At 43.8% G+C, this 19,289-nt stretch overlaps 1 protein-coding gene and 1 long non-coding RNA gene across 4 annotated transcripts in view; both read right to left on the reverse strand.

The window, feature by feature from the left end:
• Positions 1-28: 28 nt before the first annotated feature.
• Positions 29-4,662, reverse strand: LOC124267055. The gene is made up of 6 exons (XR_006895931.1): positions 4,514-4,662; positions 3,533-3,740; positions 2,654-2,954; positions 1,618-1,806; positions 955-1,175; positions 29-298 (listed from the first exon to the last, which is right to left on the reverse strand). It is a non-coding gene; the product is annotated as an uncharacterized LOC124267055 (long non-coding RNA).
• Positions 4,663-7,192: 2,530 nt separating this feature from the next.
• The window catches only part of LOC124267050, a 67,560-nt gene continuing 55,463 nt past the window's right edge, over positions 7,193-19,289 (reverse strand). The window contains exons 1-15 of one of the 3 annotated variants that reach the window (XM_046701883.1): positions 17,303-17,383; positions 16,316-16,453; positions 15,326-15,598; positions 14,495-14,710; positions 12,883-13,002; positions 12,626-12,735; positions 12,057-12,178; positions 11,704-11,825; positions 11,027-11,159; positions 10,522-10,646; positions 9,732-9,860; positions 8,808-8,981; positions 8,039-8,215; positions 7,848-7,854; positions 7,193-7,266 (exon numbers count right to left, since the gene is read on the reverse strand). In XM_046701883.1, the coding sequence (XP_046557839.1) occupies positions 8,055-8,215; positions 8,808-8,981; positions 9,732-9,860; positions 10,522-10,646; positions 11,027-11,159; positions 11,704-11,825; positions 12,057-12,178; positions 12,626-12,735; positions 12,883-13,002; positions 14,495-14,710; positions 15,326-15,598; positions 16,316-16,453; positions 17,303-17,369 (1,890 nt within the window). In that variant the 5' untranslated portion in view covers positions 17,370-17,383 and the 3' untranslated portion in view covers positions 7,193-7,266; positions 7,848-7,854; positions 8,039-8,054. Of the gene's footprint in view, positions 7,267-7,847; positions 7,855-8,038; positions 8,216-8,807; positions 8,982-9,731; positions 9,861-10,521; positions 10,647-11,026; positions 11,160-11,703; positions 11,826-12,056; positions 12,179-12,625; positions 12,736-12,882; positions 13,003-14,494; positions 14,711-15,325; positions 15,599-16,315; positions 16,454-17,302; positions 17,384-19,289 lie in introns of those variants that run through there. The other 2 variants (XM_046701881.1, XM_046701882.1) reach the window with 2 other exon arrangements.

Raw genomic sequence — 19,289 nt, forward strand, 5'->3', positions numbered from 1 at the left:
TCTTTTTTTTTTCGCTGCATTGCTACTTTGTCCGCCTGGTCGTATATCTCCCCACTCACAAAGAAGGAGGGTTTATGCACCTTGGTGTTGATCCAGGACATCTGTGACGCCTCTGGGTGCTGGCTACTGCTGCACTCGGAGAAACCCATCCCGGGAGGGGGTTAAAGTAGTAGATGCCGATCAGGTCTCCCGTCTCTACCTGGATACGTTCATACTCAGGGACGTCCAGTGTGTCCACCTGACCGGTCACCTCACTGTCCACCAGGTTAAAAGGCCATTATGGCCGATGAATTCGAATCTAGCCAGGAGATACGTACATATACTACTTGAAGATGGCGGATACGTCAACGTTTGAATTGAAGGATAGAGCACAGAAAGAGTACATGCCCTGGATAACGTCCCCTCGGCTTCATAACAAACTTCGGCTTCATAACAAACTTCGGCTTCAAAACAAACTTCGGTTTAGAACCAATCTGACGAACATTTACTTGACCAGCTCACCTAGAACTCCTGTCCATTACATTTTACAAGTGCCCTTCCAGAGCGTAAACTAGAATATAAACCATGAGTTACGTGCTAGATTTCCTGTTAAAAATTAAATACTGAAAAACATTACAAAAACATCCAAAGTAATGAGCACAATGGTTTTAACATTTAAACCTGTAGTATATAAGTAGCTATTTTGGAATAGAGCTGATTCACTTCGGAAATATAACTTATTCATTTAAAATATGTCTGATTCATTTTAAGACTACTCCAAGGTTTCCCCAGTCTTTGATAGCAGGTAACACGCTGCTGCACTTCTCTAAACAACTTTTAAGTCTCCACAAACAGACGCCCTCGACATGACATCACGGTGGCGGCCGAGGGAACAGGGAATAGTGACCTGAAGCTGGACGAGGTCTGATGGTTATGCAACAGAATGGTCCTCGTATACACGAACGGCAAACTCACTTTCGACTCTTCCGGCATCTGGTCGTGGTCTCCAGACCTGCAGCAGTGCTCCTCCCCAGTCGTAGTCGAGAAGAACTTCCACTGGACAACCTCACCATCTCTGTCGATTCTCATCAGGTCGTTGTCGCCGATGTAGCTGGCTATAAAACTTGACGCCGTCGGTTGGACGCGCTTATCAGGTCCACGTTGTTACTTAGTAGGCGTCACCGACGTTGATGTGTCTAAAATGTTACGAATCAGGAAAGACTTTATTTCTTCGCTGTTGTGTGGGGTAGTTAAGCATCTTATATAGGCCGGTTATGTGTGAGTGAGTGAGTTTTTACACCAGATATAGTTCGCTTCACACATTATTTATATGTACCCATGTGGGAAATCGAATCAACAGATCTCTGTAAAGAGACTATTATCGGGCGAATATGTTATTAATAACTATGAGCGGAAGTTGACAAACCGTGATATAAAAAATATGTGATATGCTGTCATTTTACTGAAAATGACAAAAGATTTCAGTGGAGATTCTACAAATTTGGAAATCAAAATAGCCTTGTTTCCTAGTAAAATTATTTGGCGCCCTACTTTCAGATATATATATTCTGTCAAACACAAAAACTATCAGTGAACGACCCCTCTTTCCCGGCTTTCTAAAGATAGGCGATGCCCGACCTGCACAGATAAGTTCCTGGCCGTCCAGTTGACCACTCCCCATGCATCGTCCTCTGTGTGTCCCCGCTCAGTTGACTGTAGCCATCTTTGCATTTATACGTCACTTTTGTAAGTATCCGGACGGTGTTGGTCGTGGTTCTTCCAAAGACGGCGTTAGACGACGCCGGAGGAAACAATACACGTGACCACCTTCAGTGAAAAATAAGGTGACTGGTTAACGAGTTTTGAACTGTTGAAATGTATTGTGTGAGGGCGGTCTTCACCGATGGGGAAGAATATGTTTACCATTTCCGTGAACACCGTTCATCACTGATTTCAGTATGACCATTTTCCCCAGTGGACTTCCCCAGTCCCTGATGTTCGCGTAGTACATCTACATCTTCGACAACGTACAACACTTTGCTTGGTAGGTAACGGCAGGGTCTGGATCTAACAGTGAGGGAATTCGACACATTGGATCTTAACCTTGCAGCAATAGAATTGTACCTTAGCTCAACCCAAACAATGATAGGATTGGGACACTTGATCTCAACCCTAACAATGATAGCATTGCCACGTTGGACCTAAAATCAAACAATGATTATACATTTGATCTAAACCCAAAAAATAATGAATTGTTACCTTGGAGAACAACACAAACGATGACATAATTGGCACCATGGATCTCAACCCCCAAATGGATAGCAATGCAACCTTGGATCTAAGCTCAAACAATGATATTAGGGTTAGTTTGGATCTCACCCAAACATTGACAGAGCAAGCACATTGGATCTAAGCTCTCAAAATGATGGCAGAATTGGCACCTTGGATCTAACCCCAAACCCCTAGCCATACTGTGAGAATTGGCACATTGAATCTCACTCCAAACAACGATGAAATTGTACCTTGGAATATTTCATTACTATAATTATTTCATTGTGACTATTTCATCTAATCCCACTGGTTGCACCATGTATCACACTATTACATTCGTTCAGCTGGAGCTGTATCTACAGACATATAGAGGTCACTGCCGCTCCAATCAAAGAATACTTACAGGACCATTAATGGCTCTGAAGGACATAATGTAACACTTGTCTTGGTCTGCCTGCTGATAAGAGCTGCCAGGGATGAAGTAGTTCATATCTGTGATTCTCTTGTTGATCCAGGACATCTTGGCTCCCTGGGGGTCAATTCTTTATCGCAAATCGTGAAGGTAATACCTATGAGGGGGTCAAAGTAGTAGATGCCGATCACGTCTCCGGCTTGAGCAGGAATACGATCGTTGACAGGAACTCCAAGACCTCAATACGTCCAGTTTTTCAGTGTCCAGTAGATTCTGACCAATGAACTCAAACCTACACACAAGAAGTACAGAGTACATTATAGCATATATACCATATCAAGTTCATGTTTTGTCAGAGACGCCTTTCTTTGTCAGAAATGAAATATTTATATCGTGTCTGAGGTTAAAAGGAATGGGCTTGGTTTCTGGCACATTTTACTTACTTGGGATAAAGAACGTGACAAGCGAGCAATTAAACCACTCAGCCGTCCGAAATCCAAGAATTAAAAAACTGCAGTAATGATATTGTCCCGAGTTCAGGTTTAAAGGGCAATTGTTGTTGTTCAATAAATTCGGTATTTAATGGTATTTTCAAACAGCAACAAATAAAATATTTTGAAAAATTCAAATGTGTAGTTTCAAAGCTTGACTGCTTGTGGGGTAGCGTATCTGCGATCAAAGTTGTAACAACTAAAACGAACAGAATAAGTTTCAGTGATGGGCTCCGTTGCACAAATAGGCGTTCGATTCCGAATCCGTTGCCCGAGCGGCTGTCGCAATATGGAAACGGAAAAACTGGAGTGCGATGCAATTGTTAATCTCAGCTGAGAGACACGGGATCAATGGAAACCTATTTAACTGGTGACTTACATTCTTTCTCCAGCGTCGCTTCTCGGACGCCACACCTGGAACATTGCCATTCCTGCTGTTGTCGCATAATATTGCCAGTGGGTGATATCGCCGTCTCTGGTGATCCATATGAGGTCATTGTCGCCGAGGTACGCCCGGTTCCTATCACCGTATTTAAACCGGGCGACGAGGTCCACGCTGTTGCTGGGAGTTACTGACGCTGCAACAGCTGCAAGTTCAATGTAATGGCGGTAAAAGAAGTTCGTAACACCAACAACATGCTTTGAAACACGAAAATTTAGAAAATTTGTGATATGCTCTAACATTGTACATTATAACAGTTCTCTGTGGTTGTGTAAAGTATGCTTTACATGCTCTGACATTGAACATTGTACATTATAACGGTTCTCTGTGGTTGTGTAAAAAGCATGCTACATGCTCTGGACATTGAACATTGTACATTATAACAGTTCTCTGTGGTTGTGTAAAAGTATGCTACATGCTCTGACATTGAACATTGTACATTATAACAGTTCTCTGTGGTTGTGTAAAGTATGCTACATGCTCTGACATTGAACATTGTACATTATAACGGCTCTCTGTGGTTGTGTAAAGTATGCTATAATGCCTGACATTGAACATTGTACATTATAACGGCTCTCTGTGGTTGTGTAAAAGCATGCTATATGCTCTGATACTGAACATTGTACATTATAACGGTTCTCTGCGGTTTTGTAAAAGTATGTTATATGCTCTGACATTGAACATTGTACAATATAACGGGTTCAAAGTTCTATAAAATATACTGACCAGAAACTGTTTCCGGCTAAACCTATTTATTGTTTGTGAGGATGCTATATGACTACGTTTTCCTTCATCTGGCCATGTCACAATCATTCAGGTGAATCTGCAGGCAAAGGACAAAACCGTCCCTTCAAACAATCAAGTAGTTCCTATCCTCAACACCTTTCATGTCTTCATCTCTGTCACCTGTTGACGTACCTTCACAAACAAGGTCATCCCAACTTAGCTGGCCACTAGCCAGACACACCCTGTCTTCATGACCACTCTGTCGTACATGGTCGTCCTTACACCTGTACTTGACCACCTGACCACGTGACACCTGGTCAGTTGTCCCCTCCAGTATCACGTTGGACGTGGCTGCGGCTACCAGACAGGTGCTTGCTGGAAGAGTGAGTATAGTGACGATAACTGTTCTACCGTGTTGGTGGGTGATGGGCAGGTGCTTGCTGGAAGAGTGAGTATAGTGACGATAACTGTTCTACCGTGTTGGTGGGTGATCGGCAGGTGCTTGCTGGAAGAGCGAGTATAGTGACGATAACTGTTCTACCGTGTGGGTGGTGGGCAGCATAAATAACCTATTCCTGGCGATGTAACTGACGTTGATAAGTAGTTTCAAAGAAAATTAACCTTGACAGTGTAGGGTAGTGAAGTGTCACGCTTGACATTAGAATGTGGCCTAACATCTAGGGACGTCACCGTTGTGCACGACATTAGAAACATTGTCAGATGGTGGCAGCACGGATGCTGGATCAACACTTAGCAACAAAGACAGAACTCTACTGCAATACACTTCAACATGTGGACTGTCTTAGACGTAAAGAACACGTACATGGCGTGCCGCTTTCTTCACAAACCCACACGTCAGAGGACACTGCTCTTCTGCAAACTGTTTGTAATCCACACAGGCTTTAGGTGATGCTTTAAGGATTTCCTCACAGCCCTGTGTCCGGTCCACACAGAGTGAAGCGACCTGAAATTAACAACGACTCAGCTGGTAAACAACTTAAGACGTTATGACATGAACAGGACTGATTGACGGAAGTGCGACACACATATTGCTGCGAAGATTCTACTTCCAGTCTCCTCAAGCAAGGACAATTGATATATCATCTTTTCTTACACAAATAACGAGAAATGTCGCTTCAAAGGTGGCAGCAATCAGGGTTAGTATATATAACTGAATCTGACTTGGGTTGTAGGTTGGATATATCATTAATACTAATTACTCTATTATATATTTATGCAACAACGAATACATGTATAAAATTAATTAACCTATATTTTGTGTGTTATTGTTGTATATACTAATATAGTACTCTTGAACATCACAACACGACTGAAACCTGCATGTGATATTATTATAAGCCACAATCTGCGAACAAATGATTGAAATGCATTGACAAATGTCTTCACAGTGTCATGAGAGTGCTTTTTTATAATTTGTAATAAAACATTGACTAAGTGATGGTTACTATGGGTCACAATGTTTAAAGTTTTGAGTGTGGGTTTGGCTCGCATCTTGCATCATATATGGCAATAGTATTTGTAGCGGCACACCTTTTGATATAGCTTCAGAGTTGCATCCCTTGGCAACTTGTTTACATCATGCTGTGTGTTCGGTGGTTTTCCGTAACGTTCTGAGATGGTAATGATACAGCCTAGCTTTGCCAGAATGCTCGAGAACTGTGTAATAGCTATATAAAGGCTGGTTGTTATGTTGTGCGACACGGGACTTTTCACATGACTGGATCTATACAAATCTGTCTGCCATCATCAAGCTGACTGACCGTGTTCGTCTATTCAACTACTCTCATTGTAAACAACCTTTAATCGGTATATCTGTTCTCACTGTAAAATGTCAAGACTCTGATGATTTAATATCTTATATTTGTGACCTAATATTTTAGATTTGTGACTCAATTGCATCGTACTAGAAATCTGCATTCTCATTCATTGTAGTTTGGTCATTGTCTGTTCAAAATATTATTGAATATTTTAGGTTCAAAAGGGACTCTTAACCTTTTGTCACGGTAAACTTATTAACGTGACAACAGAGAAGGTGTGGTTTCATTGAGAGTACTACTTAAGTTCATCTTACATGCCTCTGTATCACACATATAGTCTACAATGTCTAGCTTGTTCCGTCTACACATGATTTCAACAAGGATACGACAAGGTGATGTGTACTCACTGTCACTCTTTGTTCTTCTACAGACAAACGGACGCACAGCTGAACAGGACAGGGATTTCCACTGATTACTTGGCTTGTGTGAGGAGTGTATACAGTCTCGGCTTCCGCTGTTGCTGGGTGTATCTGAACGGATATAAGCGGGTGGGTGAGACGTCAGTAGTACTTCCGTGTTATCAGACTGACTGACTGAGTTTAGTTTTTACGCCGCTTTTAGCAATATTCCAGCAATATCACGGCGGGGACACCAGAACTGGGCTTCACTCATTGTACCCATGTGGGATTCGAACCCGGGTCTTCGGCGTGACGAGCCACTAGACTACCCACCGCCCCCGTGTTATCAGAGCGTGGCGGGGAAAATGGCACTAATAGATGTATCATATTCATGTGCCTGCAATGTTCTAACTAAATTATTAACCAAGAAAAGTTGGGGTTTTTTATTTTATGTTTTATACACATGGAAAATGGTTTTGGAACACTATATCGTTATTTATATCCGTATTATATATGATTGTTTATATGATTATTTTCAACATTTAGGCGTAATTCATATGTTTTAGATATGCACACTTTACATATGATATGCTGCAATCTCCTTACAGCTCGATAACTTTGAACATAAATTATATATATTCAGTACATTCAAAATAAAACTTTTATAGCACAGCACTGATTGACATACCGTTCTCCCAGTTTGTCCAGGTAAAGGGGTACCATCAGACCACGTGAACGTCCTTCTGTGTCGATGTCTGTACCCCCGATCAAATATTGTAAAGGTTTCCCTGCAAACACAAATGCATGCCTGTAATATATGTCAAAACAGTGTTTATCACTTGTTGATATTAATGCACAGAAAACCATAACCGGTGACTACGGAAGTACACGTATACTGACCAGCAATAAAACGCAACTCACAATTTATGAAAATTATACTTTTCAGCATGAGTTTGGATTTGATACTTTAACACAATTGTTTTGATTTCTTGAATTGTGTTTCTTTTTGCTGGTCAGTATGTTTCAGATTGAAGTTCGGCTAGTGTTTTAATGGCTGTGATTACATACGTCTGTCATGTAAAGGACAGTCCTCTTTTCTTATCTAGAAGCATGTTGACATCACAGAAGGGCCAGCTAAAGGTGATATTTGAATGCGTGGCGGGCATGTTATTGGACAAGGTACAGATTATGGATTACATTTTAGTACCGTTCTTCAAAACCCTAATGATTTTCCGGCAGATTATTTTCAGGTAAATATAGTATTTCATGACGTTGTATTTCAAACAGATAGCCAGGACACAGCGCCCAGGTCGCAGGTAGACGGTGACTTGACTGCCTGTAGATCGCGACCACATTGCTAAGAGATGACGACCAGATCGACTGGACACGGAGCTCAGATAGCCAGGAGACCGTCGTGAGACTGCCTGTATGTCGCGAACAGGCCGGCAGTGTCGCACGTGCAGCAAATCATGATTGTAAGACATCATAGCCGATTTGTTAAGTCCTAAAGGAAAGACAAATGTCCAACGAACTACCATCACATCCAAAAGTTAGTTCTTACCGTAAAGATGTTACAAATTCTAGTTCTTCCATGTCCTTGGTGGGTGAGACTATAGCTCCCAGCGCCTGACAGTGGGAACTGGCATCAGCGTAGTTCTGCCCCACGTTGACGTACAAGTAACAGTTGCCGTTGTAAGCAGACCAGCCACTAGGGCAACCTGGATAGTTAATGATTCATTGAATGTCATCCATGATGAGGTACAAGTTTATAGGAGTTTGTTGACTATCAGCTTAGATTTTCCACATTTTTTATGTAAAACCAATATTCAAGCTATGTGATCGGGATGTCGGTCTGTCTGTCACGACACAATATTTGATGGCTGACCTTTAATTTTAACCAGCTGCTCGCTGATGAATTGTCATGGAACCTTTGGATAGATGCCAGAACCAGTATGTATTGTCTATAGTCCTTCTGGCTCAAAAGCGGACCGATGAATTGCAATCTAACTCGAAAACTAATAAACATAAAATACTCAATGAAACGCTGATCATAATCAAAACATCATACCCACTCTGTGAGGTTTTTGCAGATTTTTTTGTCCTAAAAATAAAAAGGTTGTTTAACAAACTATCATTAAAATATTGACACAGTTCACTATTTGTTTCGAGGGAGGAGTGCAGAGAAAGGGACAGCCAGGTGTTCGAGAACGGATGGAGACGGCACGGCACAGGTTAATGAATAAATAATTTTGTCTGTGAACGTGCTTCTCGAACACCTGAGATAGTTGCATGTCACACAGTCCTACTTACTTCCGCATACATATCCTCCAGGTGACCAGGTCCCGTCGGTCAAACACGTCCTGGTGAGGGTGTCACTACCAGATTTACAACGGAACTCCACGGTGTCCCCGACGTCGTAGCTGGAACTCAGCGTCGTCACGGGGTCAGCATCAGTAACATCGTCGGGTGCCGAACACGTCGTTACTGTCAATGTTCAAATGGGGAGATACTCTATAATGTAAATATTTCAACTGACTGAATGCGTGGGTGAGTGAGAGAGTGGTGGCAGAGTCACTTTAATTGGCATGCAAAGGGATGGCATTGGTCTCTTAAGGCTTTGCTCTGACTGAAATACTTTTTAAAATGTTTGCAAACGAAAACTCTTCAAATACCAACGTGATAAGGTTTGAAACTTACTTTGCTCATACAATTTAGGAGGCAAGAGTTGAGAGAATATTGGCAATAATACCTGACCTGCGGGTCAGGTGCGTTGCATATACAGGTAAACGTCAATGAAATGTGTCATGTGCGTTGCATATACAGGTAAACGTCAATGAAGTGGGTCAGGTGCGTTGCATATACAGGTAAACGTCAATGAAGTGGGTCAGGTGCGTTGCATATACAGGTAAACGTCAATGAAGTGGGTCAGGTGCGTTGCATATACAGGTAAACGTCAATGAAGTGGGTCATGTGCGTTGCATATACAGGTAAACGTCAATGACGTGGGTCAGGTGTGCTGCATATACAGGTAAACGTCAATGAAGTGGGTCAGGTGTGCTGCATGTACAGGTAAACGTCAATGAAGTGGGTCAGATGTGCTGCATGTACAGGTAAACGTCAATGACGTGGGTCAGGTGTGCTGCATGTACAGGTAAACGTCAATGACGTGGGTCAGATGTGTCGAATATACAGGTAACCGTCATTAAAGTATTCTATGTGTACAGGTAACATTACCTGGGGTGACAGGTACACTAGGCGTGTCACACGTTCTGGCACACCCAGCCCTGGCCTCCGCCAGATCCCCCTCACAGAAGCCTTCCTTCTCCAGTTCCTCACAGTCGGGGAAGTTGTCGAACTTGCTCTCTACACATGCAGATGAAAATCTTACAAGATTACCTCACATTTAGTTGATGGAGATTCTGAACTTTAGACATGGTACAAGACTGATGGTCCCTTCTGATAATAAGGTTTCTTTTATTGTTTCTCAGATCGCAGGTCTGGAATGTGTTTCTGAACAACCCACATATTTCTAGTCTCCTGCCACTGGACGCTCACCCAGATGACATACATCACAGTAGTCCCTGTCACACTGGCCCTCGTAGACCCCCGTGTAGACACTCATCCAGCTGACATACATCACAGTAGTCCCTGTCACACTGGCCCTCGTAGACCCCCGTGTAGACACTCACCAAGCTGACATACATCACAGTAGTCTCTGTCGCACTGGCCCTCGTAGGCCCCCGTGTAGACACTCACCCAGCTGACATACATCACAGTAGTCCCTGTCACTCTGACCCTCGTAGACCCCCGTGTAGACACTCACCCAGCTGACACACATCACAGTAGTCCCTGTCACTCTGACCCTCGTAGACCCCCGTGTAGACACTCACCCAGCTGACATACATCACAGTAGTCTCTGTCGCACTGGCGCTCGTATATCCCCGTGTAGACACTGACCCAGCTAACATACATCACAGTAGTCCCTGTCACACTGGCGCTCGTATATCCCCGTGTAGACACTCACCCAGCTGACATACATCACAGTAGTCCCTGTCGCACTGGCCCTCGTAGACCCCCGTGTAGCACCACGGCCGGAATGTGTTGTCAGGGTTACGGCAATAGTTTTTCTCCAAGTTGGCATCAAAGTCACTGATAATGGTGAGGAATAATAAAATGAAGATGACAACGCCAATTACAATACTACTACTACTACTACTACTACTTCTACTACTACTACTACTACTACTACTACTACTACTACTACTACTACTACTACTACTACTATCTACTACTACTGCTGCTGCTACTACTACTACTACTACTACTGAACATAGCACCAAAACTACAGATTAGTGTTTATGTAAATTCCACCCTACCGGGCGTGTTGAATGGGGTCATCAGCATAAGAGAAGCGCATTCAGCACACATTGTATCCATGTGGGAATCAAAGCCAGACCTGAGTAGAGAAAGCTCCAGACACTAGCCCCTGTGGAGAGGTTATCTATATTGAATGCCCTGTACAGGTTTACCTTGGATTAAACAGGTGATGTGGGCACGAGGTGGTCTCACTCCAAGGAAGACACGTCTTGCGATCTCGCGTGAACGAGACTTTACCGTTGTACGTGACGCCCTTGTCGGCCATCTTGTAGCAGTGGTTCTCGGCTGAAGAAGGCACAGAAGGATACTCATGTGAGATAATAAGACGTGCCCAACCCTGGTCTTTATGTTTGAAAGTGTTTTGGAAACTGTCTAGGCTATTTTTGACTATGGTTGTGAGGTTACGTGGTAGTAGAGACGGTTGTAAATGTAGTTGTTGAGACTGCCAGTGGCAACAAATGATTGCAGTGGACGTAAAAGATTCAGGACTCTGTTTGGTGTAGTTTAGAGTTATTGTCCCTGTGCGTTGAGGAACAATACAGACTCGATCTATTACCTATTGCCATCTTGATTTGTTAATGTTTTCTTCCAAATTTGGTGTTCCGGTTGACGTCGTTACTGATTAAAGAAACAGCATCATTAAACAACGCACAGAACGACTAACAACCTAGACACGAGCGGTGATTCGCCCCATCGGTTATCCATCTGGGTTAAATGGTTGTGTGTCATCGGACACCGTCGCTGATGACGATATCGAACACTGGATAACAACTCCATTATTTACAGGTTGCTCTGACAAAATAAGAAACAAACAGATATAGAGACGTACGTGCGACCAGGCTGACCTTGGCCTTGAAGCCCTTCCTCTGCCCCTCGAGGTTGGTCCGGAGGTTGAGAGACAGAGTGTTTCGTACAGTCCGAATACTGCGGTGTTGGGAGTCCCCACAGTATCTGTAGGAGAGGGAGGATGTAGATGGGAACAGAGGTGACAAGGTACATATATTCCTTTACAGTATGTACGGTACATCACATTATCTGTATGGGAGGGAGTGTGTAGTTGGGAACAGAGGTGACATGGTACATATATTTCTTTACAGTATGTACGGTACATCACAGTATCTGTAGGAGGATACAGTTGGGAACAAGATATATGTCTTCCTACATCACTGTTGCATGTATAACGTACGTGAAGGGTTCTCGCCCAGCAGAACAGATCTCACACGGAGTTCATCTTCACTTCCTGACCCTGAAGTGGCGATGTCGAAGTCATCAAAGTCCAACAGGATAGTTGAGTCCTCAGGTGCCTGTTTAAAGACATCATTTGTTCGTCGTCAGCTACATTCTCGTCTGATGCCACTACACCTAGTTTAAAGAATACTGAACACCATCCCAGGAGCCCGTACTGTCCAATACAGACACATTTACACGGTTAGATCAAAGAGATGAGCTTGTTTCACGAGGAAACCCGGAAGTGATGAAGATGGGAGACGTTTATTGCTTCATTGAAACCAACAAAGAAAAACGAACTGATGAACAATCGGGCGAACTGGGAGTCGAACCCATGCTCAAGTCTGAAGCGTTGTACTAAAGTGAAATGGACTGATTAAATATCGGACGGTGAAATAGAATCGTGCCCTATTTAGTCCCCCTTTGTTACTTTGTAATATTACAAGATGAAGTGAATAATTGAGTGAGTGAGTCCGCCTTGAACAGTATTTCATTTATATGCCGGTGGCAGTTTGTGATCTTACCGTAAATATCCAGAAACAGTCAGCGTTGTTGGGGTACAGACTGGGATAGCCAGGGGATGTTATTGTCTGTGTGGGGTTGTCTTTGGTCAACGTATACAGGCCTCCACAGTCTGTAGGATAGTGGAGAAAACATTGGTGGGTTAGTTAAAAGGTAGCGCTCCTTACGGGATACGAAACAGCGATACAGAGTAACAAATAACCAATTAAGTACACATTAGTACAATTTCGTCATAATCGAATTAAATAACGTTACGAACCTGTGTTGGCAGGAACATAGTAGCAGTAAATGAATTTCTTTGCCAGTAAACTGGGGCTGTAGGCGGACTGGCCTTCATTGTCCTCGTCAAAGGTCAGGAATTCAGGATACGCCAACATCCCTACGGGAAGAAGCAATGTCGTTAGACCACTGAAGGAGTTCCAGAATAACATGAAGACATCATGTGCCCTCAGTTGACCAAACAGCATCGCGAATCACAGACACTGCCAATATCAGACACGTACCAGACACGATCGTCCTCCCCCAATGTTTACCAAGTGTGCAGATTTCACCACCAATAGAAACTCCTCATTTCAGTAACCCATATAGTTTACAGTAGTGCATTAACAGCACCTTGGCACAGATTCTGAGGATTCTACTCCTTGGCATTGGCCTCTATTTGTCCTGCAACAAGTTTTCCAGTTGTGCGGAGTATGTTGACGTTGACGTTGACGCATACGTCTAACGAGTTCATGCCATACATACTCTGCTGGACGTACGTTGACGTACACGTCAAACGAGTTCATGCCATACATACTCTGCTGGACGTACGTTGACGTACACGTCAAACGAGTGAGTGCCATACATACTCTGCTGGACGTACGTTGACGTACACGTCTAACGAGTGAGTGCCATACATACTCTGCTGGACGTACGTTGACGTACACGTCTAACGAGTTCATGCCATACATACTCTGCTGGACGTACGTTGACGTACACGTCTAACGAGTGAGTGCCATACATACTCTGCTGGACGTACGTTGACGTACACGTCTAACGAGTGAGTGCCATACATACTCTGCTGGACGTACGTTGACGTACACGTCTAACGAGTGAGTGCCATAGATGCTCTGCTGGGGTCGGATCCCGGGATCTGCAAAGCCTTGAAGAATCATGGAAGTCAACAGTGACGTCATGTTTAAACATCTACCTTTGCCGGTGAAAGGGTGGGATGTTCAAGCAATTGGACGATCTACATATTTGCTGTGAGATTCCTATGAAATACCCCGCATCAGTACACTTTCGCCACCAAATTTGTCGACCTGTCGAACGCAGATCGCTGCCAAACGTTCACTTCAACGTGTGAAGACATGCTGTCTTCTATTTCTGCGTTTTAAGAAGGAGTTGTGAGTCATCACTGAACCACTAATGCTTCAAAGTCCATGTGTGTTTGCTGCTACTCCGTCGCATACGTTGTCGCCGATGTAAACGTCTCCGTAGATGGACACAAACTGAAGGCTGAGAGGCCCCAGCTTCACGACGTCCCATGACGATGTTGCGATTGGCAGCATTCTGTCGCGCCATATTTCTACTTGTACATGCGTCAACCGTTGAACGTTTACACACACGGCACGTGATGGTCACACATTGCAGGAACATTCTGCTTTTAATTTCGTTGTTATGGCATTTTCGTAGAGTCGTTAGAAAATGTTGTGTAAAGACATAAAAGTGTATAAACGGTTAGGTTTATGCCCCACATCAGTTACCTAAAATGTCACTTCGTTCAATCAACAATACACCATTTGTATTGAAGGTTTAATAAATTAATAACTCAACATTTTTAGCATATTTGTTTGCGATGATTTTAGTTTGAAACTCATAGTCATTCTTACCATCAACTGTTTGACAGGCATCAGATTTTCCATTGTGACGGAACAAGATAAGTGGTTTAGTGTTGGGGAGGTTGAGAGGTTCTTTGGGGTAACCGTCATCACGGCAACAAAAATCAAACTGAGTGTCTGCATCATAGACACCGTCGGGCACAGATCCAGATGTAGTTGTGGTGGTCTCGGCAAGGTTGTCATACTTGACGTATCCACTTTCAAAACCTGAAAGAGGGAATGTGAACTGGTATCATTGTTGAATAACTTTCTTGTCGAGTAGATAAACTATCTGTGTCTGGGTGAGCCAGACAGTGATATATGTACGTATACCACTTGGTGGAATCTCCGACATGATGACACACCTGTTGATGAACCCAGTATCACCTTGTTATAACTTGTAGAATGTACCAGGTATCCAAGGTAAATAGATCAATCTGGAAATACTACTCGAAAACAGTTAGGTATCACTCGAGTCTTTCTTATTTCTATCTAGTGTATGTGTGATGTCATGTCAGTTTGACTAGGGCAGACTAACGCCATATTAACAACGTTATAAGAATATTACCATCAGGACAGTCTCCTTTCTTCAGCATACAGTATCTCTCTGGCTATACACTTACCAGTAGGACAGTCTCCTTTCTTCAGTATACAGTATCTGCCTGGCTATACACTTACCAGTAGGACAGTCTCCTTTCTTCAGTATACAGTATCTGTCTGGCTAAAAACGTACCAGGAGGACAGTCTCCTTTCTTCAGTATACATTATCTGCCTGGCTATAAACTTACCAGTAGGACAGTCTCTATTCTTCAGTATACAGTATCTGCCTGGCTATACACTTACCAGTAGGACAGTCTCCTTTCTTCAGTATACAGTATCTGCCTGGTCCCCATTCAGCTGTGTCAGCGTCAGTGCTGGTGGAACTGTCCTTCACACAAAAGTGGTACTTGAAGCTGCTGGCTGTGAACTCCCCCTTCACGTGCACGATGTCGCTCTGTGTGCTGCGCCCGTCACTGGTGTGTTGTACAGACCCCTCCAGGAACACGTCCCCGGGGCACCCGTCAGTAGGGGACGGCAGGGCGTATGTCCCCCCGGGCCATTTGGTGGGGGCGGGCACTGCAGAGGACACGTACAGTATTATGACAATCTTGGACTGGAATGTCTTGAAGTTCCCAGATCCCCCTTCACACCCACACCCACTTACACACCCGTGTAACATTTAACTGCAACTCAGCACGGAATAATAACGAAATCTTAAATATCTGGCCTCAGATTATATTTGTTCAGAGCTATTACAGGTGTAAAACATGACACGAAGGCAAAAATGTGTAAAATGTGTAAGTTTTGTGTTTTTCAAATGTACATTCATCCAGTAAGTAAAACAGACCATATTTTTTGAATATTTAGTGTTGTAGTCCTTTTCCATGATGACTTATGCTGAACGTGACCACAGCTATTTTCAAGCGATTGGTACGGTTGGTCTGTGTGGCTTCCTGTACGGGAACTGGCTGAGGTGGTCATTGTTATATGTTTATTGCTTCCTTAAGGCCAAACTATGCGCACACGTGTATGCAATAGCTGTTTATGGCTTAGTTAATTAAAAACAAATACCAAATATATCGTTAACATAGAAGTCAGTTGGAAACTATTTGGCTTTGTGTTACCTTCAAGCATTGATTCCAATACAACAGCCATTTATTCCCTTCTCACCTGTCGTATGACGTCACAGCTGCCCTTCACTCCCTAATTATCTGCCTTACGACGACAGAACAGCCATTAATTACCTACTCGTCTGTCGTATGGCGTCACAGCTGCCCTTCATTCCCAACTCACCCTGTTTTATGACGTCAGAGCAGCCTTTGGCAGGATCCAGGCCAGGTGGGCAGATACATGCGCAGGCGCTGTCGTCGATGTAGGAGACGAAGCCGTCGTTGACGCACGCCACAGGCGCCCCATTCGGACACCTCTCTTCTAAATAGAACACGAACAGAACAAAGTACACTAGACATCTAAATGTTGAGATTCTTAAGAGGCATTTAGAAGTTGATGAATATATCCATAAGTGTATAGATGACAGCTTCTTATTATTGTATAACACTAACAAGAAGATGTCATCCATATACTTGCCTTAAATCTAAATGTTGCTTTGGATGAAATTAAAGAGGCACACATATTGAACAAAAGTAGTTGTAATGATAACCATAGAAATTAGGAGAATAAATGAAAACGGGTGATCCGCACTACGTCAAGTAAGGACGTGTTGGTGCAGTAGCCCACCTAGGCCTATCCTTACCCGCGCTCCCCGACGTCAAGTAAGGGCGTACCCGTGCAGTACCCACCTAGGCCTATCCTAACCCTCACTCCCCGGGGTCAAGTAAGGACGTACCCGTGCAGTACCCACCTAGGCCTATCCTAACCCGCACTCCCCGGGGTCAAGTAAGGACGTACCCGTGCAGTACCCATCTAGGCCTATCCTAACCCGCACTCCCCGGGGTCAAGTAAGGACGTACCCGTGCAGTACCCACCTAGGCTTATCCTAACCCGCACTCCCCGGGGTCAAGTAAGGACGTACCCGTGCAGTACCCACCTAGGCCTATCCTAACCCTCACTCCCCGGGGTCAAGTAAGGACGTACCCGTGCAGTACCCACCTAGGCCTATCCTAACCCGCACTCCCCGGGGTCAAGTAAGGACGTACCCGTGCAGTACCCATCTAGGCCTATCCTAACCCTCACTCCCCGGGGTCAATTAAGGACGTACCCGTGCAGTACCCACCTAGGCCTATCCTAACCCGCACTCCCCGAGGTCAAGTAAGGACGTACCCGTGCAGCTGTAGGCGTGGGCGAGGGCGTGCCAGTAGTAGTACACGTTGCCCCCGTTCTTGAGCATAGGTTGAAGGTCTCGGAACAGCGAGGTCATGCCGTACCAGCCATTTCTAGCTGCACTCTGAAAGGATCAAATAATTTTTTTTTTACCATAAATGTACAAACTGTCTGAATTCGAGCTCCTAGTACATGTACATCAGTGACAGTAAGTGAGTGGCTGTAGACTAACGTCACTGTCAGTAATATTCCAGCAACGTGCTGACGGTCGACACATGAAATGGGCTTCACACATTGTACATATCTGGGTTATCGAATCGGTGCCCTCGGTGTGTCGAGCAAGTCAAAACATTGATTACACAACAGTCTCGTTTCCTGTTGACTGGGTTCCATCCTATTGCGCAACTTAGTACTATAACCAGTCCAGAATTTTGAGACCAATTCATTTGACTGGATACATAAATATTAATAAGTATTATTTGATTCATCTAAGCACTTGTATATTGCAACACTACGCCCCTTATAATCCTTGCAAACATGTCGTGCAGCGTGCTCTGTCGTACAGCGAGCACTGACAAACAGAAACCTGGAAATCGTGGAAATCTCAAAACGAGGCTCTGCCGCTAGAAACGTTGGGCTGTCTGGTACGGACATAAGGTCATGCTGCCTACACCTCCCCATAAAATATAGAAATACGATGTTATTAAAGTTTCTTATGAAACAAGGAATTGGAATTTCAGTGTAACCATAGTTGTTTGTGATGTCTATTTTCACTTTCACACGAGAAAATTCGGATCGGCTGAAAAATAGGTCATTGCCTGAACAGGTTAATGAGACTCATGTTTCGGTTTGCGATCACATTAACCACTGTACCGCCACAGCGGCCATACACAAGAGCCGCAGTGAATGGTGCTCGGTTGTCTTCGATATCGTGGATACGGATTCAAAAACGAAAAACGAATGAAAATCTCACACGAACAATCTAGCACCTAACAAGATACATTTCTTACGCAACTGAAGTTTCTGACTGGCTCTGTATTTTTTTAAAGGCAAAAAGGAGTAACGTAGTACACACTTACTGTGGGGCTGTAATGCATGTTGCTGGTCATGTCAAATCTCAGGTCTACATACGTGGATGGACTCCTTCTGATGTATGTTTCCCAGTTTGCTGCGAAAACACAAAACCGGAGGTTCAGCACACATGGAATGACAAGTGTACAGATAGGCATCAAGATGTCACTGATGAGTGGAATGACAGGTGTACAGATAGGCATCCAGATGTCACCGATGAGTGGAATGACAGCTGTACAGATAGGCATCCAGATGTCACTGATGAGTGGAATGACAAGTGTACAGATAGGCATCCAGATGTCACTGGTGTGTGGAATGACAGGTGTACAGATAGGCATCCAGATGTCCCTGATGAGTGGAATGACAGGTGTACAGATAGGCATCCAGATGTCACTGATGTGTGGAATGACAAGTGTACAGATAGGCATCCAGATGTCACCGATGAGTGGCAGACATTGTTGGTAGGCTGAGTACAGGATCTAACGCAACTGCAGCATGTATAACTACATTGTGATATGTGGTCATTGGTTGGATTCGAACTCGGACCTCAGCGTCCACTCCACACTCATGAAGTAAATACCAGTAGCCATCTCAGGCTGACACACTCCCATACTGCCTCTCCTCCCTGACTCGCCTGGGAGAAGACGGCTGCCATACAAGAATGTGATCCACTAGTTTCTTTCGTCCTGTCCAGCATCACAGTATATCCCGAAATATTACGTCATCAATTCTGATTATTCTTTCACCGGTCCTCCACAGCAGCAGATTGTATAAAATATACCCAGCATCAGTTGGTGAAATCTTGTTGCCCGATATATAAAGTTCACCAACAAGCCATCTGGACGAGAATTCTAACTTACAGTAACATCGTAATTCTTATATTACTCACAATAGTCCATGTTTTGGAAATTCATAC

Source organism: Haliotis rubra, unplaced genomic scaffold (assembly GCF_003918875.1).
Source record: "Haliotis rubra isolate DU_JTF1 unplaced genomic scaffold, ASM391887v1 Scf1299, whole genome shotgun sequence".
NCBI lineage: Eukaryota > Metazoa > Mollusca > Gastropoda > Lepetellida > Haliotidae > Haliotis > Haliotis rubra.